This window comes from Anomalospiza imberbis, chromosome Z, assembly GCF_031753505.1.
Source record: "Anomalospiza imberbis isolate Cuckoo-Finch-1a 21T00152 chromosome Z, ASM3175350v1, whole genome shotgun sequence".
Lineage (NCBI taxonomy): Eukaryota > Metazoa > Chordata > Aves > Passeriformes > Viduidae > Anomalospiza > Anomalospiza imberbis.
In genome coordinates, this window is record NC_089721.1 from 65623007 (window position 1) to 65649988 (window position 26982).

At 36.8% G+C, this 26982-nt stretch overlaps 1 protein-coding gene across 1 annotated transcript in view; it reads right to left on the bottom strand.

Annotated features, from left to right (window-relative positions):
• SV2C (synaptic vesicle glycoprotein 2C) overlaps positions 1-26982 on the bottom strand; it is a 109435-nt gene that overhangs the window by 71303 nt on the left and 11150 nt on the right. The window contains exon 2 of the mRNA XM_068176869.1: positions 11787-12490. Coding sequence (XP_068032970.1) covers positions 11787-12366 — 580 coding nt within the window. The 5' untranslated portion in view covers positions 12367-12490. The remainder of the gene's footprint in view (positions 1-11786; positions 12491-26982) is intronic.

The window sequence follows — 26982 nt, forward strand, 5'->3', positions numbered from 1 at the left end:
CAGGTATTATTTTAATTGAAACACTGTAATGACAAAAGGAATAACTGCTTCTGCTTATCCTCATATCCAAATTAGATAAATTAATAAATTAATAGAAGAAGATCAGTAGCTGCAGAGATTGTGACAGGTAATAGATTACTTGCTAGGCTGAGGAATATTCTGCACAGCTGCATTTTCTGATAAGGCAGCAGTACATTGTCATCATCACTTCTACTTTTAAAATGCTATCGTGCCAAGAACTTAAGTCTTCAAAAAAAATATTATCTCCTACCAGATGCTAGCATAATTTTTATTTATTCCATTACAGATTTATCAGAATAAAATTTTATCAGAGTTATTCCATTTTTTTAATTGAAATAAATTATAATCTGGATACTGACAGTCACACTTCTATTTCATACAGATATTACTTGGATAGATAAATCAACAGTGCATTATACAAAGAAAGATTAAAGCACTATTTTCTTGCTATTTCCAACACAAATAGTCAATCAGCATTCAAATTTATCAATGTGGAACTGTAAAAGGCAACCAATATATTTTTCTTCCAATATAAACAGTATTTTACAAGATGGTAGCTACCAATATGCAATATATAGAGCACAGACATTAACATAAGCTCAGGTAATCCCAGGTGATGACATGAAGCTGTTGACAGATTCCCTAGGTGCTATCATTGAACATACTATTTTCACATTATCTTTTCCTTTGATCCAACAATTCCCTCTGGCACTACCAAGAAAATCCTAACAGACAACCTTTGGATAAAACACACCTAGTTAAGCTGTCCTAGCCCCCCTAATTCCTGTTTTATCCCCCTGCAACTGTGGAAGTTCCTCTGGATTTTTCTGCTCTCAGATTTAGATGCTAAATTCAATGTACTCTTTGTCCATTTCTGAATTGACCCTGTCATGGTAGGAATTGCTGTGACTTTGCAATTTGAAATGCGCTTCCATGGCAGTCCTGAGAATCAGAATGATTATAAATGCTGTGTATGCTTCAACAGTGCATAGCACTGTGCAATGAGCTAGGATTAATTAAATTTCAAAGCCAAAATATATATTTCACTAAAGCTTTAAATTGCCCGTGCAGTCATCTACATTAATCATCTCATTTCATATCAAAACTGTTCATTTTGGCCACATGTTTTATTGCCTGAATATTAATTTTTAATTCCACTAGTCCTGCTTCTGACCCTAAACAGAGCAGAGCCCATGAGTATCACTAACTTTTAATTAGTGTTGAATTAAAACAAAAATTCCAAGCCACAAAAACCTATGTTAATAACACAAGCATCCAGAGCAGTAAATCAAAACATGTGATGCTAAGAACTAATTAACAAAACTACAATTTCATTTGTTTCTGTTCAATATTGAAGCTAACCATTGGTTATTTCTCCAATGTTCAATCAGCCATTAAGTCTGTTTTCTGTAACTATATCCCAGTGCAGAAGTAAACTTCTTTCTTCATAAATGGGAAAAAATACCTTGTTTTTATTTCATTACGTCCATACAGTAGCTGTTACTATCATTTTTCCAATGAACTGGAAGGGTGGGGGAAGAAAAATTACACTAAAAAAATAAAAATAGAAAAAAAAACCAAAGAAAATAAAGAAAACCCCCTAAAACCTAACCAAACCTTTTGCTTTCAGAAACAGACATTGAATTAGGCCGAACTTGTTCAGAAACAGGTTACCAAAATTAGTAAGGGTCTGAAACACACAGATTTGCCACTGTCTGAGAAGACGCCTGGTCCACCTCACCTAGCACAGAGCTGCATGAGAATGAAAAAAGTATCTTCCATCCCACGTCTTCTTTCTGTTTTCCTATTTAGAGTCAATGAAACAGATTAAATAATCCAACATCAGAATTAAGAATAATGGATCAGAATAATCTTCTGTGTGCTGCCAATACACCTGGAGGTGCTGGTGAAGCTAAACAGGCTTTTTAATTATGTATTTACCATAGTACCAGGAGGCACTGTTACAATGTCTAAATGGAAAGTTTTTTTAGATTACTGCATATATCAGTTTATAATATCCATTTAACATGACTTGCTAGTGGCAACATCAGAACCAACCTTGAAAATTGCCCTGAAATCTAATGGATTAGGAAAATACTTGTTCTCTGTGAAAATGAGCAGGTCTGACAAATGCCAGACAAAAGCAATATGCAGCGCAATTGTCACATATCATATGGGTTATATTTATCCATACTCCTTCAAATTAATATAAGATGCCCCACTTCTTGCCAGTATAAAGCAAATAATTTCAGTCCAGATAGACTGACATGAAGAAATTTGCAAATAGCCACTTTTGCCTATCACTGAAAATGCAGATCTTCCTAAACACAATGGATGTAAAGCCAGTCACGCTTTACACCATTTTCTTAATTTTTCTACTTTATAGTGCTCTCCCAGCTTTCTGCAATCCCCTCAAAAATCTATATAAAAACACCTTCCTGCCTGTTAAACAGGTTTCTGTGAGTCTTTGAAAACACTTTGTCCATTACATGTTTATCCTGGGTAAAGTTTACTTGTTAAGCAAGAATGACTCAACATATATAATGCATCATCAAAACCTCTTAGTTTTTTTTTTTTCCTCTAGCTGAAGCAGGTTGGTAGATGCTGTGTAAATGTGTCGTAAGTTTAGTAGAGCCAGAGAACAATATTTTCCTGTTAGCGGTATGGAAGTGTCCATCTAGCAGTGTGAGTAGTAAGTAAAGTTGATCTGAGTGTAAAATATGAGATTCCCTAGGAAAAAACCAAATTATTATGAACAGAACTTTCCTAAGTTACCCACAGTTCTGCTCACATAATAAATCTGTGAGTAACTCCTCCCAGACTCCTGTGGCCTGTTAGTAGTATGTGAAACTAAAAAATCTTACATTTATATTGTTCCCTTATATCAATACTTCTCAGTCTATATAGGGCTGAAAAAGCATTGAAAAATGAATAAGACTAAATGCAAACAAGAGACTTTATTATAAATGTCAATAAATCACAGTATCCTGGACAGATGTTTAACTACAATAATAGCTGTTGCTGAAAAAGCATTTGCATGAAGAGAAGATTTAAAAAAACTTACATGTGTCATAGTCGTGTATCTCTTCTATCAGTGACTCTGTATTATTCCTTTGTCTAAGTATTTTTTGTATAATATTGTATAACCACCACTTTGATTCTGCATCAGCTATGAAAGCAGTGATATTCCATACATTTGAAACCATCATAAACTGATAGTTCAAACAAATGAAAAAAGTGTGTACAGTGAGAATTGATACATTCATCACTAGGAAAGAATTACATCTGCAGTAAAATGAAGCCAGACCAGATTAAAATTCTTTTTTTCCATATTTTTTAGCATTGATACTCCCTTAAACAAGCCAAAGGTCTGGAATAAGAAGCTATTTCAAATGGTTGCTATAATAACACACAATTTTCTTTCAATTCTTCAACATACTGATAGTGTAAGATAAAAAGACAAGTCAAACTTCGACAGGCTCAAAAATTCCTGATTGATTAAATTTAAGAACTAAATGCATAGGAAGATATTTACCCAGCTGTGATGACCAATCCATTAAATAATGTTTGGTCCATGTTTTAAGGAAGTTCATTACCACTTTTGTTGTAAAAATATTTCTTTGTCTTGACAAGGAACTCATACATTCTGTTTCATTTCATAGCTAGGCATTTGATGCAAGATGCAAAATTCAAAGCTACACAAAAAATTTGAAAGCTTGCAGATTATACTAAACTCTGCTGCCAATTTAACCAAACTGTGACTTGGAATAGAGTGCACCATCATCTTTTAAATGTTCAATTTGGCTAAAAAACTGTATTTGACACATTGATTTAAGAAGTGATGTATTGTCAACCAGGGATCACATGGTAGTTGAGAGGGAGGAAAAAGTGAAGGTGACAGCCAAATTAAATGTGTGAAATCAACATTGCACTCAGGCTTTTCCTTTGGGAAACATTTCCTTCTTTTGGCCACTTTTGTAGGACTATAAATTTGTGTGACATAAAGGGTAAAATTACTGATCTGTGATGGGATAGGCACAGCCAGAAAATAACCTGTCAAGAGCAGAAAAGCAGCCCAAGGATTTTAGATTATTTTATACAAACTCAATCTCTGAGACAGATTTGAAGAAAACTACAAGCAAAAATTATTTAACTTTAATTTTCTATGCTAATAAATGATGCTAAAAACTGGAGAGTAGCACTTTGGAAAGGGATGTGAAAGTTGAACATGGGTCACCTGGCCCCAGGAAGGCCAACTGTGTCCTGGGGGGCATCAGGGACAGCATCACCAGCCAGCCAAGGGAGGGGACTGTCCCACTCTACTCTGCTCTGGGGTGGCCTTGCCTTGAGTGCTGGGGCCAGTTCTGGGTGACACAGTGTAAAAATAAGACACTAAACTACTAAAAAGTATCCAAAGCAGGGCGATGAAGATGACAAAGGGTCTTGAGGGGAAGCTTTATAAGAAGTGGCTGAGGTCAGCCTGAAGGAGTCTGAGGGGAGACCTCATTGCAGTCAACATCTTCCTCATGAGGGGAAGCAGAGGAGCAGGCACTGATCTCTCTAGTGACAAGTGACACGACCTGAGGAGATTGAATGAAGCTGTGCTAGTGGAGGTTTAGGTTCGATACCAGGATAATGTTCCTCCCACAGAGGGTGGTTGGGCACTGCAAGAGTCTCCCCAGAATAGTGGACACAGCACCAGTCTGACAGAGTTAAAAATGTGTTTGGACAATGCTCTCAGGCTCTCAGGTGTGTTTTTCGGGGCTTTCCTGAGCAGGACAATGGGTTGGGCTCAATGATCCTTATAGGTCCTTGCAGTGAAACTGCATGCAGAAACAACCTGAAAGAGGCAAAATCTGTCTCTTAATTTTTCTCCCTCAAAAAACTGTGTTTGTAAGGGAAGTGGAAAAAGCACTGCAGTAGGAGGACTTTAATAATGTCTTTTGCAAGGGAGCAGAACTGTACCAAAGGTGAACAGCATGCATGATGGTGTTTGAATGTCTGGCATCTCCTTCTGAAGGAGTAAGACATTAATCTTACAGACCAATTTTCACCTTGCTCTGGAATACTTAGAATGCATTAGACTTTAGCTCTATTTCTAAATATTTCTATTGCTGCTAAAGATTTATTACTACTATTAACTGCAAGTGCAACAGACTCTCACAGTTATTTCAGTGAGATTCCTCTCAAGCAAATGTCTGATATGGCTCCAGTAAATAGTCTTTATCGAAATGCTTTTATTGTGTATATATACCAGATCATATGTAAGTACCTAACTTTTTTGATATCTGTGCTCTCTTGAATAAAATTTTTACTTTGTAATTCATATATATTTCATGTGTCTTAGAGTACATCTACTAGGTCATCATCAACATAACACAGTAAAAAATAGAGAAACAGGGTTTCCTTTATTTTATGTCACTTGTGGTGTATTGTGTCATAACAAATGAGGTACCATCCTCATAACTGAAATATAACCAAAAGACATTCCCCTTCTACCACTGTATTTTATGCAGTAACATGGAAGAGATCTCATCCATCTCTAATGACCTATACCAATATTCAACAAAACAAGACAACAATGTTATACACAGATAACTACTTACGTCAGCAGTAGACTCTTTACTCACTGTGGTGTTAGGACAGTTCTGTGATAATCTATTAAAACTCAAACCTCTTAACCAGCAAATAATCCCACTAGACATGTAGATACATGAATATTTAAACAATACTTGTTGTGCAGGTTGTGCAGCCCTTTATTCACCACCATTTAGTCACATACTTCCAGGTTTCTGCTAGATCTCAGGAGAAGAACAAATAATTCAAGCTATGTGATTTTGCCTAAATTAATTTAGACCCTAGTGTGTGTTTGAAACAGCAAGTCTGTGTACAATTCATGAGTTCTAACTTTCCTTTCCTTTAAAAGCTTATTGAAGTGTAACAGCTGCAGCTTGTGTTTTAGTCATAGGTAGGTGGAAGTATCATACATTTGCAGACAACTAATCAGAAAAATTTTGGTTGAGAGGGACTTTTGAAGAGCTTTATTCTGACCTCTGCTAAAAGCACGGTTGACTTCAGAGCAAGATTACTTTGCTTCAGGCCTTCAGTCAACTCTTGAAAATCTCCCAAACATCCCACACCTTCTCTATGTAACATTCCCAGTGGTTGACCACCTCACTGAACTTTCTTCACCGTACCAGATGATCCCCAATTGCAACTTCTGATCTTTGTGCTCCTCGGAGGAAAATTTTAATCTACCGTCTCTGTAGTTTCTCTCAATTTTGTTGCCAAATAGTACAGACTGATTCACCTCAGACCTCTTTCCTCCACACTAAACAAGACTGGGTCCTTTTCCTTTTTATACGCTGTGTATTCCACTTCTCTTGTCACTTTACTGGTCCTCTACTTAATTTGCCTCCACTTGTTAATTTCTCCTTTTCAGGTGGCTCCACAAGACAGAGAATCCAACATGTGGGCTCACTGTGTTGAGAACAGAAAATAAAAACTCCTCTCTGCCTACTGGTCACTTTTGCCAAACCAGCTGCAAGGCACTGCTGTCCTATGTCAACTTGCTTCCTACTGAAAACCACAGATCCTTCTGCAGAGCTGTTTGCTACTCAGCATTTTAGTGATCAGCTTCTACCAGTGACCTGGGTTACTCTGTCGCAATGGAAGGATTTGTATTTGTCATTGATAAGTTTCAGGGAAGGTATTTGTTGAATATAAAGTTGTTGAAAATGATGATTGCAAAACCAGAATAAAATTAAAGAGCAAGGATCTGGCAAGCCAGTACTTCGTTAAACTAAGAAATGGAAAAATTCAGAGATCATTTGGTATCCTTAGCAGAGATTATAAGTACATGACATCAGCTACCAAATCTCTGGAGAGCACATCTTCTCATGTAAAGAGAAAGAACTGCAGGGATTAAAATTATGCTGGTTATGTTTGGTAGGTTTTAAGACAGAGTAGGCATGGGAAGCACTGTTACTAAAGCAACTAACATGCAAGTTTGTAATCAATGCAGAATTGGTAGGTTGTTGTACCAGACTAAGAACTACTTTTGTCCAAAAGACCTAGTTATGTCAATTATATTCTTCTTTCTACAAATACTACACAAAATTCGATTATTAAATTCAGAAAATAACAGAAAAAACCCTTAGATCAAGGTATTATGTGACACTAAATGTGGGGTTTCAGAAAATAATTTTATTTCCAAGGTAAGCTGTTTGTTGCTGTACATATTCACAGTACCTGCATTATCAGTCCAGTGATTTACCACAATATTTGTGTTTTTTAGAAGGAAGAAAATGTCTTTAGGCTGACTCATCAGCTAAGAATGTCTTTTATATATAAAAATTATTTCTAGGTTTGGTACTGTATGGTCTGTAAATCTGTATCAAAGTCTTAACTAACACATAAGTTAACACAATGGTAAGAGGAGAAGACTATTCACCCTCCAGAGATCATTCAGTCTAGATTTCTTATGGAGGATCATATAGGAATTCAAAATAGACCAGGGAGACCATTAGAAATCATTGAGGAGCAACTGGCCTCTCTGAAAGATGTCAGTGAATAAGAGTGCCTCATGGTACACTTGCAAAAAATAAAACCAAAAGTTTTAAAAATAATCACTAAATGCTGAGATGTTGAAATTTTTTTCTGCTATTGAGGTGGACGGGCCTCTGAGCAACCTGACTGAGTTAAAGCTGTCCCTGCATATTGCAGGGGGTTTGGATTGCGTGACATTTTAAAGGTCCCTTCCAACTCAAGCTATTCTGTGATTGCATGCAAAGTACAAAAAAAGAACAGAGGTGTCTGTCTGAAAAAGGTGCCAGCTGATGCTGTGAGGAGTGGCCTCGTGACCAGCTGAGCAGGAGTCTGTATGTACTGCTAACCATGGTGGCAGCAGCGCAGCTCTCAAGGGTCCTACACACAAGGGGGACCACTTGCAGGTCCCACGGGAGAACCAGTGACAGGATGGTCAGAAGGAGCATGGCATCCTGAACAGATGTAGCTGGGAAAGAGTAGCTTTGCCTAGCTTAGGAAAAACAATGTTTCAGTATTTCAGATACAGAGATGCTAAGGAAAGAAAAGGCCATAATAAAAATTTTACATTAAAACAAAACAAAACCAGCAGCAACAACAACAACAACAACAAAAGACAAAAATACCCAAAAAACCCACAAACAAAAAAAAAACCACACAAAAAAAACTCCCACAATAAAACTTAAGAACAATCTGAATGGAAAGACAGAGAAAAATTGGGTAGAAAAGTATACCCAAATCAGAGCCCAGAGAATTAACCTAAAATCAGTCTGTTTCTGACTGATAAAACCAAAGAGATAAGGCAAGCAAGCAGGACAAGAGTTAAAGTAACATCTTTAGGCCTGAGCCTACAACCTGTCTCAGGAAGGTGTAGTCTTGCCTCATTCAGTGCCAGAGCCCAAAAGGCCAGTGTGAATCCACTTAAATGCAGGAGTTGGCAAGTCCAGCCACGTTATATATACATCAGGGACATTTTCTCTCGTGCTTTGTGACGTGTCACTATAATTTTGGATAAAAAGGACTAGTCAACTGCCCTTTTCTTAAGAAAACCACTTACTTGAGATGAAAAAGGTATGGGTTTATTATTTAATTCAAGACAACTTGAGGCTAGTTCATGGCACCAGCACACTCGTTATGTGACTTTATGCTCTGAGACATTACTGGTGATCAATAAACAGTGATTTCAAGCTCATGCAAGGGTAAACATGAAAGCATTTTGGGAAATTGTCCTTGTGAAAGTGAATTTTTAAAAATAAAAAATGCAACAGGGAGGCTCAATAAATATTGTCACATGTTTTTAATTAGCTCAAGTTCCCTAGTAAACTGTCATGGCATGTTATATGAGAAATCAGTTTTACAACTAAATCAATGAATGCTTTTTCAAAGACAAATTAAGATGTTCTTAGTGTGTATCTAGTCTAGAAAATTGCCTGAAAAATAAATATTGTGTATGTGTACTGATTTTACCTTATAACTCTTAGCATTAGTCCTGTGACTTTAATATTCTAATAATATTAGAATCCTCTGGATTATGGAATTCTAATCACGACAAAAAAGAATTATGCCTGTCTGGAAGACCCCAGTTAGGATGCAATTATAAGGTGAAATCACAAGTTCAAAGTAATTGAAATGCATGGTTGTGAGGGCTCAGTTATGACAACATAAGAAAGCTTTCAGTAAGCATTCACTGGTACAATGAATATTTTGTATCAGCGGAATTAAGCTTGCTACTGCAAGCAGTATATCTACTCTGTTTATAAGCCATACGTACATTAGTGTACTGATTACTTGCAGCTTGTGATATATTTTTAGTAACAATGGGCAAGAAATATATTTTTTGGTGAAATTATTGCTTAAACGGTCATGTGTTGTAATGCCCTCAATACACACTGTGAAAGAAATTGCTTATCACCATTCCTGCTTTTGTATGTTAATCTTTTAGTACATAATTATTTGTTTGTTAATACCACAACAGAGAGGCTAGTTTTATATTATTGCAAAAGGAAGATACATTACAATTTCTATATTTTAGGCATGACAATACATTACTTGCACAGCTGAGTTTTCCAGAGCTACTACATTAATTTTGTCAACAAGCGTCATTTATACACACACACACACACATGCATACACACACACACTTGTAACTATGGCATATTTAACTGCTTCTCTACTAAATTTAGTTAAACATTTACAGACTTATTCCAGTACATCTCAAGACAGCATCATAAGAAATGTAGTGACAGGGAAATCCTCAACCTTCTCGACATGGGTCAGACCCCAACAGGTGGATGTAAATACGCATGGCCACTACTACTGTGGAGACAATACTCCCCACTCCCAACTCCAAACATCTCCATAATATTTAATACAGTTGTTTAGAAAGAATACTATTTGTAGAAAATACAACGCAGTATGAATCAATTGGAGATTTGGGGTTTACTCTTATATTTTATCACCCTGGAAAACAAAGACAACTTTGACTCTTTCATTCATTGAGAAGGCTGCATGTGGTAAAACAAGCAGGTTTATCAGTAATTAAAAAATGGAGGTGAGATAAATAATTTTTTCTAGCAATTTAAAAATTATAAAAATTGAGGTGTACCTTTTAAAGATATCATCAACTGCCAAGGACTAGATGAAAAAATCATATTAATAAAGCAAGTTGGGCATTCATTTTCTAAGATGCATTGTATGTTATTATTTGCACTGACTTACTGATATTTATCTAGTGATACAAGTTTATATTGTTTTTGTTTCTCATCTTTCTTTAAGAAGTAGACTTGAAAGCTCACAGGTCCAAGCATGACACATACAATGTTGGCATTTTGTGTAAACAAGCAGTACAAATTATATGTACAGATTATATGCATTCAGATTATATGCATTATATGCAATAAAGTACATATTATATGCATTCAGCCTCTTTAACTATTAAATTTTAATAATTTAATTCCCTCTATTTTAAGTTTAATCACTGCACTATATATATAGGCAAACTAGTTGTAATAACAAATGCTTAAATGGCAAAGAATAATGCAAAGGACACAGTCATCTGAGAACTCCTCACCTGTTTCTATTTATGCTCCTGTCACCTGGAGGGAAGCATAGAGATGTAACTGTGGGAGACTGCATTCCACAGTATTGAAACCCACAGAGCCAAACTGCTGGTATCAATATGTCAGGAAACTGAGCAAAGCTAAAATGAGATCTGTTGCAACATAAACACGTGCTGCAAAGATGGAGGGCACAAGCAGAACATCTGCTACAAAACAAAGGCTTCTAAATGTCTTGCAAGTCCTCCTTTTCTCCTGTCTTCAGACCCAAGTCACTTATCTACACATATACATTTCCTGCTCTATCCCAATTGCCGAGGCTCCTACCTCCCCTCTTCTTTGGGGAACCATTTCTACAACCTTTCTCCACAGCCCTTCCCCATGAGAGCCTTGTTTTACCTGCTGTGCCCAGGCATATCCAGGGAAGACAGCATGGACCTAATTGCAGCACTGCTGCTCTCACCAAGCCACACAAAGCTGGCTCAGAGTGCCTGTTTCCCACACCACAGGAGGGAACAGGCAAGGGGATGAGACAGCCTATCCCCATCAGCAGAATGGGCACAAAAAGCACACCCTAGGCTCTTTTTCGTTCTTTTGTCACCCTCACCCTAAGTAAACAGTATTCTTTTTGGATGGCTACAGAACAGTCATTGCTATAAAAGGACTAAAAACAAAGAGTGAAAGGCTGTAACAGATAGCTTTTTCACAGGAATTTTTTGTTTTTCTAGATTTGATTTTACCTCACCATTTCAAAGGTTCATATGTGAAAATATTGCCATGCAGTTCTATCATCTGCTCTTCATTACACCAATATAATTTCTACAGGACTCCAATTTTCCATATGTGGGCTGGTTTAGTGGTTTTGCTTTTTTTTAGATTAGTTCATTTGGACATCTACTCTTGCATATGAGAATATAATTTGTCACTCTCCTTGTTCAGTTTTACAGTGCAGTCTTTCTCTTTAGTGATTTATTTACTGACTGACTAAGAAAACAATCACATAAAAATAAAACTACAATATTAATTAAATTCTTAATACATACAATTAATTTTAATTTAAAAAATTATATTTATATTCAAGCTTCTCTGTTGACAAATACATATTTAGTCTTACTGTAAGCAAATCTTTTAATAGCAAAAAAGCACAATGAAGACTTTACTCACCAAGCCATCCTGATCCAGAATTGGGTATACACATATCTGTTTCAGCACTGGGCAACACAAATCCAACCACAAACACTTCAACTCCATCAGCCATTAGGGCCATTCCCAGCACAAAGAAGAGGGCCCACTGGAAACGACCATGGCCACATTCTTGTATTATCAATTCATATTGCTGTGCTAGCTCTTCTTCATCAGCTTTCCTCTCTGTTTCCAGTTCATGACGATCCTTGTATTCATCACGCATAGACTGACCTAAGGCTACCATGTCATCCTTACCCTGCCCCATGCTGGGGATTCCCTGATACTCTCCTTCATAAATTTCATCATCTTCATCATGTCCTTCAGTTGCTTCACTTGATCCTTCATCATCATTAGCTTCTACACCATAATTTCCTCCTTGACCATAGTAATCATCATCATCTTCCTCATCCTGGAATCGACTGTAGGACCTCTGTGTATAGCCATCCTGGGCTTTGTCAACTGCTTTATTCACTTTTTTCACTGCTTGCCTCTTTACCTCTTTAGCAATATCTTTGGCCCCTTTCACTAGTGAAGTCCTGTCTTTGTATGTGTCCTCCATCCTGTATCAAAGAAGGACTGCTGTTAAGCTGCAAAGGCACCTGCCAAATATTGTTTGGAATGTCTATTGCGTGTTGGACATCAGTGGAAAAAGCCCAGGTACAAGTGAAGCTGTAATACTCAACCTGTAAAATATAAGAGAAAAAAAGCTTATACTTCACTATTTTTAGATGCCTCTTCACACTGATACAGAATCATCCCAATCTTTAATCACTGGACATCAGTATACAGGGCTTCGAATATAAAAGCCTGCATTTTCTTCAGAAATACAAATATCACAGGTTACACGGAAAACATGCTAAAGATAAAATTTAATATCTCTATCAGAGAATCTTCAGAATTCAATTTTTTGCTCTCTAGTCTCAGATATCAGGTTTTATTCTGAAAGAAACCAAGCAATTCCATGCATCATACATAATATTGACTCTGCAACATCCTTTCCCATTTGAATTCTCTGTTTTATGAGAAAGGCCTACAAACACTAACCTTTCTCTCAGTGAGTTACCATGAAATATCTGTCTAGCCTTCTATTTAACACAAATCCTTTAGAAAGTTAGTATTCCTCCAATCTGTACCAGTGCCTCAAAGCTGACTGAATTTGGCCAGGGCATTCACAGTGCGTTCACACCGAGTCTTAGCAAAATGAAATCCCACCTTAAAAAAATTCAGTGTGGGGAGCTGTGTGGGCAGAAGAGGTGGCACTTTCACACTTTGGAGATTCCCAGTACCTAAGTCACATTCCTTTCTTCCCTATCTATACTCACAGTAGGGGCAGAGTGGAGCAACTGTATATTATCAGCTAGCGCATCTCCCAGTGTGTTAGTCCAGCATGAGCTCCCACTAACCAAGCTGCATGAAAGCACTAAGACATTTAGCCACAGTTCTCCTCCCTGCTCCCCTGATATATCTTTCCATCTTGTGCAGCCCCAAATGCAGACACAATGAGTCAAGAGCAGTTTGCTTATTAGACTGAAGACTAACCATTCCCTTCTTCTTGGTGCAGTTTTCAGGCATATCTACAAGACAAATTTCTCACCACACATTTGCACTGTCACTAGGGTCAGGAGAAAAAAAATGGCTGCAGCATGCAAGCATACAGAAGGAAGAAAAGCAGGATCATTCTTTGGCAACAGTCTGTAGTTAGAACAGCTAAAGTCAATTACAAAATTGTACCATTTCTCATGTGTCTAAAGTTAAGGGAGTCTCTGTGTGTGTGTGTGTGTGTGTGTGTATATATGAATCTGGACACTGCAAGATATTGTAGAAGCCTCCGTTCTGGGAGAAAGCAGGCAGCAGGATTTTAGCAGTGCCTCTAAGAAAACACTGCCTGCTTCCAGCTTGGGGAAAAGGTTATTTTTAACCATGATCATTTTAATGATCTATTTTCCATCATTACCTCAGAAAAACTGCAGTAATGCAACTGAGGCAGTGAGATATAATGCAGGAGTAAAAATAGATGGAAATTTCTGAAGCTAATCTTATTACCCTTTCTAAAGCAGTGTGAACTGCCCTCAGAGCTTTATGGGAGAAGACCAAGGAATGGCTTTAAGAAGTTGTCCTTTATTCTTTCTATTGCATATACTGTCTGCAGAAGTATACTCCAGACATGAGTTTTAAGATCAATAGTGTTTTGAGGGATAGGAAAAAGTACAGACTGTATTAGAGAAACTAAGGATGTGATGTACTTCTGATACAAGAAAACAAAGTCTACAATCACATAAACATGACTTTAGAAGCTAAAAGATATTTCCCTAGCTTTTTAATAATAGAAATTCACCTATAGTAAAAAATGTCTTTATTTTTAGTATCTTCCTCTGGATTAATTTCATACACTTTTACTGTTTCTCAAAAAAAAATCAAATGAGATGGCACTATTCAACTATTAATGGGAACTGAATCATTTACTGGAAGAGAAATGCAGCCTTAAAAAAGCCCTGATGTAATATTTATGACTGCAAACTGTAGCCTGATTTTAGGTACATGATGATCCTTTTAAGTAGGTATCCTGGTGAATCTTTTATGCCAAGGCAGTTTCTCTAATTACATCTTTCCAGTTTTCAGGGTGCTCAGTAGAAGTTATCCTTCTAGCTAGAAGTATCTACTAGCTGTTAGTGAACATGCAATGCATCAAAACATTCACTGGATCTGCTGAAGCCTTCTACAAATACTTTCAAGAACTCCATGAAATACTAACAGGTACTTTTCTGAGTGTTAATGAGTACAGTGTGTTCCTAGATTTTAGATAATTTTACAGTGTCCATACAACTCATTTAACCTAAACTCTGAATCCCTCTAATTCTTAAACTGATACTGGTTTCTTTTTGTTTGTCCAGTAAGGGTTTTCAGTTGTCAAATTCGCTTTTACTACAGGGTGCATGTGTGTGTGTGTATATATAAATAAGAAAGCAGGAGTTTAGGAGTACCAAATGGACAGAGTCTAAGAGCCAACACTGGTAAAACCATGCTTTACTCTTCTGTAGTACACCTACCTCATGAGTTCAACAGACTCAAAAAAGTCAAATTTGCAAAAGTAATTTAACTTATGCTGCAGTTTGTGATAAACCAGGTATATCAACAAGGAATTTCACCTGCTCATACTCACTAAGAGCATAAATCTGTCATCAAAAAACATGCATATAGACAGAGCAAAATTTCTCTCTGGGCAAAAATCAGAAATGTGTCTCTATCTTGCTGAAGTTTCCAAGCAAAATGCTTAATCCGAACACTTTTTTTTCAACAGCTTTGCTTTCTCAGTGAACTGGAATCCATGCCTTAAGGTGCTAAGTACGAAGAGGAATAATTTACAGCCATGCATGATTGCTTCCCACCCTTTCAATTATGTTGGACTGATTACTACAAATAAGTAACTGGAAAGTCTGAAAGAGTAAGGATTAATGGCTACCTGAGTAGCATAAAGCAGCAAAAGCAGAGATGATAGTCTAGTTATACACGCTTCTTTGTACCAACCCATTCAGCCAATATGTTTGCTGACTTTCGCTAAAGCAAACACCATATTTCTATTCAATTCCTTCAGCTAAAACAAAAAAAAAATCCCAGGAAACTAATGTTTCTGCCAGAAACAGAAATACTTCTTCAGGAAACACAAAAAACACTCAAAGATTTTGTAAAAAACACTCAAAGACGCATGCACAAAATAAAAATCAAAGTGTTCTTTTGCTCTAATATTTATTCTTTTCCATTATGTTACATTCAAAAATTTCAGTATATTTAGCATTCTGTATAGATTGTGCTACATCTGAAATAAAGGTTGGACATTACAAACTGAATCAGTGAGATCCCATAAAGATATAAACCTATGACAAATCAGAAAACTCACACCCACAAAGACTTAGGTCTTTGCTTAACACAAGCTGTGAGAAGATTCACTGAGTACTCCAAAAAGTAGTATTAACTATATGTATAATAAGATAATAAAGTCTTTAGATCTGTAAGTCACACTCAAATGTGCATTTCATAGATCATAACTACTTCCAATTTTACTACTTTGTCAAATTATTTTATATCCCAGGTTAAATAAAGGCACCTGAACTATGTTAATTCACAAACAGAAGATGCTACTGTCTTGCAAGTGTTCTCAGTAATTAGGAAACTAAAACAACCCATGCTCGAATTCACCAGGACACCTGCAAACTTCCTCCTCATCTCTTCTTGTGCAAAGCCTTCTGTTTATTTTTCCAGGGTAGTATTTACTTCAGTATGACATAATAAAGAATAGATTCCTCAATAAAGGGTATTTATTTATAGAGGTATTAAGTTATTTAAAATAAATAAGAGCTGGCATCAAAGCTGGTGTGAAGCAGATTCATTTTGGGTAATGTTAGCAGATTAAAAGCTAAGCTAAAAGTATTTTAAGCAAATTTTCTTTCTCTTATGTTGAGAGTCACATCCCCAGGCTGCATTCTTCTAGCTCAAGCTGCAGTAGACAGAACTGTGTATAGTACTGCAAGGCTGCAGTGCCACTACTAGTGACTGTCCCCAGCAGTCTCCCTGCTTGGATGGTATTTTCACCACTGGTCCTGTACCGGCATTTGTCACTGCGTTCTCTCTGCAGACACAACACACTTATGCAGGATAAGCGTGGGAATTAATTTATCTAGTACACATCAATGATCCTGAGCTCAGCAGAAACAGAGTGTTCATGGTACATTGCAATAACTTTTTCCCCATTTTATTACTTTCCTTCCTCATTAAACCAGCAGAGATAACTGTTTCTGCAGCATATGCTCTACCTGCCCAGTTCCTCTTAAACTATTTAACTAATTTACCTAATTAGAACAAAATAAGTGGAATTGCTTTTAGCTTGTTTTTGCTGAAATTTTATAACCTTTATCAGAAAAAAAAAGGAACATACTTGCCTGAAAGCAAAATGTATGTGGACATCTGCCTTTAACAAAAAATACTACATTTAACTGCCCCTTAGAGACTTAGCGTAACACCAAAAACAAATAAGTCTAATAATTCTTTCCTAACAGTGCTTTTGATCACAGGCCTAATTCTTCCCCACTTGCAGCTGGATATATAAGCAATGAAACCAGGATCCGCAAAAGCCCTCCTTTAAGCAGTAGAAACTGGAACTCTAACAGTATGATGAAATCAGACCACGTAAGACAATGAAATCACAAACCTAAGACAAAAGGTATAAACTTTGTACAGTGAAAATCAGGAAATCTTAACTGGATAATCTGTGATTAAAATGCGATAATATTGTAAAACAAATTCTCCAAGAAAGGCAGAATGGAAAATTATAGGTACAAAGTTAGGAGGTGGGACATTCTTTACTTTATACTTCCACTATATTAGTCCTCCATGCTTTACTTCTATGCTCTAAATATCTTTCAAAGAATATACTGAAGAAGGGTGATAGAGTGCCAGTAAGTTTTATGAGCATCACCATCCTAACGTTGACACAGTCATGTCTAATTCAGCTCACCCCTATCAGTCTTCTAAACACCTTTGATCCATAGTTCCACCTAAGGTCACTGTCTGGAGTGAAGGTCCATCTGTGCTCCACCCTCTCTTATTAAGCCTGTTTCATGCTTTCTTTTTACCGACAAAAAACGTTCAATACTGACAGCAAAAGAATTATTGAAGATAATATAGATATTACCTACTCTCTGGTTGCAATAACAACATTTAACTCCTTTGAATTAGACTCAGTTCAACGCACCCCTAACAGTCTAGACTGTGGTCCAAAACTGAAATAGCCATATCTGCTAATTAAATTATAGCAACAAAACTGTTAAGACTCTACAGTGGAGTCATCTTTTCCTTCATATTTTATTTAATCAAAAGCTTGCTTTCCCAGGAAAAGGTGACTGAACAAAGCATAGGATATGTTTTAAGACAGCCTTGCTGTCTTTCAAACAGTAAACTGTTAACAGATTAGCATATACAAAGAAAATTTTGTCAGTCCATTGTTTTTAGGGTTTTGGTTTTGTTTTCTTAAAATCTAATGCTTGCTAGTTGTTTTGTCTTACTGTACATAAATACCAGAGTTTTGATTGCTTTTGTCAGTTTTGCAATCAATCTGATCATTATTTGGCTACTTCAAGTTTCTACCTGGCAAACACTGAAAAAATTCATTCTCATTAAAGACAAAGTGGGATCATTGTGGTTTTCGGTGGTTTTAATTTGTTCTTCAAATATTATGTTTCCTGTGGACTTCTTCAGTGAAGGAGAGCTCCCTTCTGGTCACTTTGCTATCCACTCAAAGTGCATATTATTTCCATGATCTGTTTTGGGTGGCGGTTAACACAAGCTGAATGCAGCATCTTGTTCAACAAGAATTGACAAGAATCAAATGTCATCCAGCCTGAATGACATAAGCAATGTCTCATCAGTAAAAGTTAATGAGATTTCATACTCTACCCACATTACCTGAATGACTACCCAAATCTTAGGAAAGTTGAAATTTCATTATTGATAAAAACTTCTTTTTAACCAAATATATTCATACATATCTCTGCACTTTTAAGACTGTCTTAAAAGTAGAAAAAAGTGCAAAAGAAAATTATTTCCTCTGAAGCCAAGGGCTATCTCCCTTCTCATACCTACTTCTCCTGAAAATTCACTTTCATCATCAATGCTTCCAATATATTTTGTAATTTTCAGTTCTCAGAATCACTGTGGAAAGCATCATCCTGCATTTCAATAATGAAGGAACAGCACAAAGCAGTTGGACAAGCAAGTTTTCATTGCTCAATACAAGCAATAAAAAAAACCCCACAACTCTCTACCAAAAGCACGCCAACTAGCAATTTCTGTCTTGTGTCTGCCATTGTCATGTTTGCTACTGTACAGAAAGCAGACATGTTTTCTCTGAAAGTAAAGGCCCACCAGCAGTCATGAATCATTTGAGATCAAAAGAAAGCAGAAAAAAAACCCACTCACAAGGAAGAAGAGGGAAACCTGTGGATAGATATATATATTAAAAAACGTATTTTAAAAGCACCAAGACTGAAGTTCTAAGAACAATAGCCAAGGAGTCCTATCCTGGAAGTAAAATAAGAAAATAATGCATTGTGGAAATTCTCCAGGGAATAAAATCTGCAAATGCAACAGGAAAAGCCTCAACCACTGAAGCAGCCATTTCTGAAATAGCTTTGCACAAAGCTACAGGTACTGGTATGTGCAGGTGCTTTGAAACAGCAACTGTACAAATACTAGACTGACAGATGCAACAGAATAGCACTGGAGCTTAGAGAAAACTTGAGAAGGTTGAAGGGTATCTTGTAGAGCAAGCTGTATTACAAGCTGGAATTATGTATCTTTCCTTTCTTCCTGAAATAAAAGAGGTAAGCATTCTTTATTTTTTAGGAGTAAATACAGGGTCACACTCTGAAATCCCACTGGGAAAAACTTTCTGAAAACATTTAGTTTTTCATTCTGCTGAATTTCTGCTGGGGCACAGGAAAAGCAGAATGAGAGTCTAAAGACTCTTCACAGTTTCACCAATTCTGTCTTTATCTGATGCTGGTCTATATAGGCCTCTGCATGGGGAATCAACTGCTGTACTCCATAAACCCTGGTGAGAGAGTAGTGGTTTCTTAGCACAATGTTAAAAGGCACTTGAACATCCTGGTTTTCTCATCCATACTCCCTTCCAGTCACTTTGCTATTCACTTAAAGCATATATTATTTTTGCTTTATCTTTAACATCTGTTACTTTTTTGCCATATCTCATAAATCTGGCTACACCAAAATATAAATTTAAGATGGGAATATATTATTTGAATTAAATTTATATTTACATAGTTTAAATTTAAATCACTTCTTTAAATCTGCACACATGTCCCTACAGATTCAGGTGACTAACAGGCAGAACACATTCCACCATGACAGCCGGGTCATTTTAGGAGGAACGCTCTCCACTGGTTGAAGGAAATATTTCCCCTCTGCGTGGCCACACTAACTACCATATCCAACTTCATGCACTTCACCATCACCACAGTCTGGAGAGGATCACTGGAGTGGTTAGAGGTCTGGGATGCATGATGCACAAGGAGAGTAAGCCTTTTTTGCCCAGTCTTCAGAGGAGGATTTTTAAGGAGAAATCCATTCACCATCCCCCATGATCTAATGAGGGATTAAAAATACAACAAGGACGGGCTCTTTTCAGAGGCAAAGACAAAAAGAAAAGAGGAAACCATTTCAAGTTGCAGCAAGGGAAATTCCAGACAGTTCTAAGGAAGAAATTCTTCATGTAAAGTCTCCAGCCACTTACATGGCTACACAGAGGACCACTGGGTTTCCCAGCATTGGAGGTATTTAAAACTTAACTGGACAAGACTCTGAATTATTTAAATCCAGATCTAAGACTAGATAACCTCCAAATTACTTCTTCACCCAAATGACTATCATTCTGGCACATTAAAAAAAAAAAGTCTATTTTCTCACATTAAATGAAGAGCTCTATTTTTATAAATCAAAATCAAGCATCAAGTGCTGAATATGTCAGTATACAAATATGTCTTTCACATAATAACATAAAAGGTTTAGAATTCAGTCTGGTAAACTAGAGAGAGATAAAAGGACACCTCAACAGAGTTTAGAAGATGGGTGACCATTTAGGGTTCTAAACAGTTAGCTAAAATTTGTTAAGCAACCACTGCCCACATGAGAAAAGAAAATAGTCTTCTGTTTTCATACAAATTTCATTTTGGAGAAGTGCTGGGCAAAGATGAGAGAGTTGAACAGATTCAGAATATATATCAGGTTTTTGTCACATCCCTGTCACATGCTATGAAAATGCCAACATTTTTATGACTTTGCTCTAGTTCAAAATGCTTGATGTCTAGTGAAGTAAAATTAGACCATAGATAGCATTTATGTTTCTTGATGTAAATTAATTAGGATATGCAGGAAATATGTAACAAATGTTGTAGATTATTGATGTTCAAAAGTGCAAGAATTTCTTTTAAGATGAGCTCCTTAGATAAACTACACACAATATTTAATAATTTTCTGTCACCAGAGGACACAAGGAAAAACGATGCACCACAGCTTTGGTCTCCATGAAGAGACTAATTTATCTTTTCTGACTCCAATCATTTAGTGTTCTCAAAAGGTGCCAGTGGATTGGAAGGTGAACGTGCCACCCCTCCAACGACACTGGACAAACTACCAGTCTATCAAATTTCTCCACCTCTATGAAAGAATGCAAAACAATAGATTGTTTACAGAAAGTTGTGTGAGAAAGTTCTCTACAAGAATGTAAATTCAGAAGGCTTTAGAATATCCTAAGAAATCAGGGCGACAATTTTCTCTTTCCTACTTTAAAATAGTGGCAGTTTAAACACAGAAAAATTAGACCACTTGCTAAACTTGACATGGGCAGGTATAAAAATATGTTTTTAAATTTATATTTGGAAATTTCAACACATTGCTCTTTGAACAGTGTTTTTCCATAAATTTACTACTTCTGAGAGAAAACAGCTCAGAAAAATACAGACATAAAATAGAAAGCTCTAACTACAGAAGTAAAAGTTCTATGTGTCAGGAACAGATCATTACACATAATAAGGCCATAACAAAGTTGACAAGGAATATACTTGCACATAAGAAGTAACAATGACTTTCAGATTCTGTCATGGAAATTCATCAATATAGGAACTCTATAATCAAGAATGACAGAAAAAACATCCATAGAAGGCTGTAAGAAAAGCAGCCTGATAATATGCAGACACGAGGTACCTAGGCAAAAGGTATTTTCAGTGTTTTCAAAATATATCTAAATAAGATACATAAATAGCAAAAAATTCCTATGAGTTTAAGTATAAAGTGAATTTAAAAGCTTTATATATTATTTTTCCTTCTGAAGTAATTAAAAGTTTATGATCTCTCTTCAAGTGTCTTGGCATCTCACATAAAAGCAGGTTAAGGAACAGATTATTGTACTTTGAAAGTAGCCTGCAATCCTACATTGTTTTCATTTTTGTACAAGAACAATCAAGACTCCTAGACTTCTTTTTGCAAAGTGATTTGATTTTACATTCACCTTAGATTTTCTCTGTTATTCTTAAAGAACAGGATACATTCTAAATTATTTGGCTTAAAAAAAGTGTACTGTGTATAGTCCAATCTTTTCTAATTCATCCTGTTTCTTTAGAGTTTTCCTAGTTCTGTTTTCTGCACCATGCATCATGCAGTGTTTTTACTGGAGGGTTGTGATCTTAGTAATGCATTGCTCATCTTCAGATATACCTGAGCTATTAAAGATTATGGGACCTGATACTCAAATAAAGTGCTGGTTCTGCTGCACTAAAAAAAAAGTGATTCTGCACACTCATAAAAATCTTACCTCTCCCGGTAGGGAAATCCAACAGTTTGAGGTGGAAATTACTTTTTCACAATGAAGGCTGACTCATTGTCTACCAGGTCTTAACTAGGTAAGAAAGGAAATCATGACTGCTCAATGCTCCCTAAACACAAATGCTGTTGCTAAAAACCCAACTGAATTTTACTTACGGCTGCTCTGACTTCCAGTTGTACAAATGGTTTGCCTCATTTTGTTCCACACTGGGAAATACAGACTTCATAATGCTTTGCATAGACTCATATTTTGGCGAGATTCAAACTGCATTGTGTGCTGACTACCCATCTTCAGGTTTTTATCCTGAATCACACTATTATTGCAGGTTGCACAGTTCATATGTGCCTTAGCACATGCAGTATTTCAGCAGGTGTAAGAAAACTTCAAGTAAATGAATCAAAGTGCCTGCAGGTGTATGGGTCCCATTAAATCACAAATATAATGCTTCAGCAGTGTATATTTTACGCCACTACTTGGTTCACTGAACTCCATAAGCCTTTATTTTGTGGACTTGATAACACAGGTGAGAAGGAACTATGAAAAGAGACTAATATAATGGACAGATGAAAAGTCTGTACCGAAAATGCAGCAGACTCAAGCTTTTCAGATTCAGTAACTTAGACTTCTAACAAAATGGGATTTATCTGTATCTCAGAGTACATTACACAATCTGAGCACAATCTCAGTGTGTCTTTCTTCCCTTGGGTAGAATATGTAGAGATGGATGGCACAACTGAATAAACACAGTGCTCAGCCATTAAAAGCACAAAATAAAGGCAGCAAAATGAAGATAGAAGAGCTGGTTATTTTTTTCCCAATTTCGGTAAGCTTTCCGCAGCTTATTTTGAAAACAGCTTACTTGATAATATGAAAAAAATGTTCTGTTCCCTATGTTTGAATTTGCACAGCAAAAAGGTGTGGTGAGCTGAGACATCTCAGAAATAAATTCTGTCATACAAACCATCTCTATTTTATTTTAAAAGCAGAGTGGCACCTGGTAATCTTTGTGCTTTATGGACATGAACAATTCTCTGATTAACTGAGATCCTCAGTATTCCACCTTATTCTTAGCCTAATTCTGAGTCTGGTTCTTAAAATGTTTGCCATCCAGCAGTGAAGTTTACCATATTCCTGAAGTTCTCTGCTTTGAAACTGATTGTGCTTCTTCTCTTGCAGAGTTTTAATTGGCTGACAGGACTCTTAGTCCCTCATTAAGACTAAATCCAGCCCTGCCTCACCCAGTACCCCTTCCAGTACACCAGATGCTCTGCAATGGACTCAAGTGCTCTCTTAAGCTCAGACTTTGCCACCCCAAGTCTGCCTGAGCTTCACTATAGCTGCACTATATAGCTTCATCTGCCTCCTGTCTCCTGCTGTTCCTGAATCTCGGACTGGACATCCCTGACAGATCATGGACATAACTGCCCTACTTTGTCTGATGAGCGCCAGACGCTTGATGAAAACTGTTGCTCTCGCCATGCTCTGCCTCAGGACAATACTCCATCAGTGACAGCACTGCTCTGCGCACACTGTGGTCCCCCTCATCTCCTGTCCTGTTTTCTCTCCTGGAGCAGTCTCATGGTTGCTATTCCCTGGCAACTCTCATGAAGAATGAAGCCTGGTCTCAACTAAAGGTCCTGAACCAGGAGGTGGAAGGTGCTTGTGCAAGGGATCCCAATGAGACTCGCAGGGGATACCCAGTCTGTTGGGACATTCAGCATCCTCACAGACAGCAAGGTCATATTCCTGATGTGCAGACTACCCTTAGGACCATGAAACATCACTAAAAGCAGTCAGTGAAGCTACTTACAGCAGACTAAAATTCTCTATTCACAGGTCCATCCCTCTACTGAAAATTCTGAAGGCATCTCTAGACTCTAGACACCCAAAATTTGAAAGCAATTTTATCTATACAGAATGGTATACCCAAAATTATAAAGCCTCTTGGGACAAAAACTGTAATCTGGAAGAGCAGCAGGAATAGGTAAAAAAAAACCCCAAAACATGGCAGTATTTTTCATTACCAATCTCTGACTACAGCTGTTATCAGAATGACTAGTTAAAAACCTCACTTTTGACATAAGTAGCAAGTGTAGTCTATAAACAGATATTCTCAGTTCTCCTTTCTGGCAAGACAAGGGGAACACACTGCATTTCATACACTGAACTGCACTTTTTAGCATGAAGCCTCTCTTACCTATCTGTGATCTCATATTTCTGTTCTGCCACATCAAGCAACAGCACACCCTTCAAGTCTGAAAAGGGTGCTTGCAAGGAACATTAAGGATGAATGTTTTAGACTGGATTGGAATAAATTAAAACACTCTCACTGAAGGCAGGTTGATTGGCTTTTACAGAACGATTATCTTCAGTAGTTTGCTAGGAGTGTGTGCTGAAAACACATGAGAAACAATTCAAAATTCTACACAACTTTTAACATTGACCAGGATTATGAATTTATAGTGCTTCAGCATTTTTATATTATGACTGAGTATTCAGGAAGAAAAATGTCATTGAAAGAAACCCTCGAAAGGACAAAGGCTGAAGCAATAGAATCTCTGCGGCACTGCTGCACTCAGGAGCTGTGGGCTTGATTTCCTGTGCTGCCATTCAAGTAGCATATTAGATATATTATCAAAGCATTATTTTCTGTCAAACATAAAGAGGGGACTGGGAGTCACTAGACATCTTCTGGAGCAGGTGGTGTTAAAAGTCTTAAATCTCTTGAGTCTTTAGTATGGAGCACACCAAGAAAAACTGTTAGCCACACAGTTCTGAAGGGGGCATAGCATACTACCTCTGCCAGCTGCTGAGACGGAACATACTAATTTCTTGATTCACACTAAAAGGGTTTTCATTGAAAGGAACTGGAATAAAAATAGTTGGGGGGGAAAGGGGGAAGTCAAAATCAGTAATAGTTGTTTAATAATGAAAAAATATCTCCACCTTATTTTATGTGTTCCTGCTAAAAGGAGTAGTTTTTTTTCAGCAATGTAAACTAGGCAGAGGAGATACACAGTCATATTTTTGACTATGGTTTCTTCTAAACCACGAGGTTCAGTATAATATGATAAATCAAACCATTAGGAAAGAGTGTACACAGCAGCCTTATTTAATTTTTCATGTCATTTCCATGTTCTAAAAGGTCTACCCTCACTGGTTCAATCCTTAAAAGCCATACATTCCCCAAGAGGTAAGAATTACTTAACGTTTTCAACAGCTTTGTTTTATCTTTCACTACACAGTGGTCTCTGACGCTGCAAAGGTCAAGAAGGTACCATCCTGACCTGTCTGTGCTCTAAAGCAATTTCCCTTGAATTTATGTCTTCCATCTGATTAATCATTATCCCTATTTTCCACTCTGGCTCTTTACGGATATTGCCCTCAAACAGAACCAGTCATGACCCTTCAGCAGATAATCAAGGAGAGAAGCCTGCATAGTGGTACCATGTTCACAAGTGCTTTTGGTTTAACCGAAGATATTGCTACTATCAGTCACACAGAGAAGCAATGCCACATCAATAACATCTCTTGACAAGGGGATCATACCATAATCAGCACCTCAAACACACTCACAGAGCATGTTAAAGGACACTATTTGCACTCTCCAGTGATTCTAATACGCCCCCATGCTTGGGCACACATCATTTAAATGTTCTACATTACTAATAGGCATTAAGAAGCATTTCGATTTTTCTCCTCTTCTGACTTGGCCTATAATTATCACTTTTATTGCATCCAAAAGAAACAGTAAGACCCTCCTTATCCACCCACAGTGGGGGCCCTGGATGACTGAAATCAGATAATATTTTTGGTTCAAAGACAGAAAATTATCTGCATGCCACCAGTGTCAGCTGACTAATGAAAGAAATTGGTGTTACACTCGAACAAGGTCTCTTGCGTACTCTGGGGCAAGAGTAACAGGAAATCTGAAGAGAATATAAGAAGAAACAACACACTTAAGTGTGTAGAGGTATATGTACAAAACAGGTAAAATAAACAGCACATAAAGTCCAAATTAAGGCCCAATATACCACAGCAGCCATGATTTAAAAATAATTTTCTTTTTCTAGGGAAAAATAAGAAAATACTTGGATGTCATAAATTTTTACATTTAATAAGAAAAGCAATTTTAGAAGAGAAATTTTTACTTTATCAGCCAATTAGTTGTTGTTTATAGTTTACAATCAGCTTTTTAAAAGTATCATATTGAGGTGGCCTCAGGATATAGATCACATTAAGTGCTTAATTCCTCGAATATGTGGGCATCATCTTTCACTGAAAACAGTTTTGTAGATTGTGTAGCTAATACAACATTCAGTGTTTGCACCCATAGAGCAAGGGACTTCTCCTTAAAGAAGTTTTTAATTTAACCCAAAATTTCACAGGAATTTGTATCAGTGCATCTTTTCTGTCTATTATATGTGCTTTCTTGGCCTCTTTACAGCTTTCGGTAGTTCACACCCACAGCAGCACATCAGCTTTGCATTCTCTGCTGTTGTAACACTCTTAGACCAGCAGGTAACAGATTTTCTTAATGGTATTTTTAACACTTTCTTGGATTTTTTAAAAAAACTCTACATGTTTACAGAGCCCTTAGAAAATACAGTAACTGTTCCTTTTGAATCAAATCTATTTCATTTATGCTATACATTTTCTTAGGAAAATTTAATGATTAAAAATAGCTTCCTAATTAAAAATTCACATTACTAAAATATCAGAAACAGAAGACATAAGCAAATTACTGCTTACACTATTTTAAAATATTAAATAAAATTGATTTTA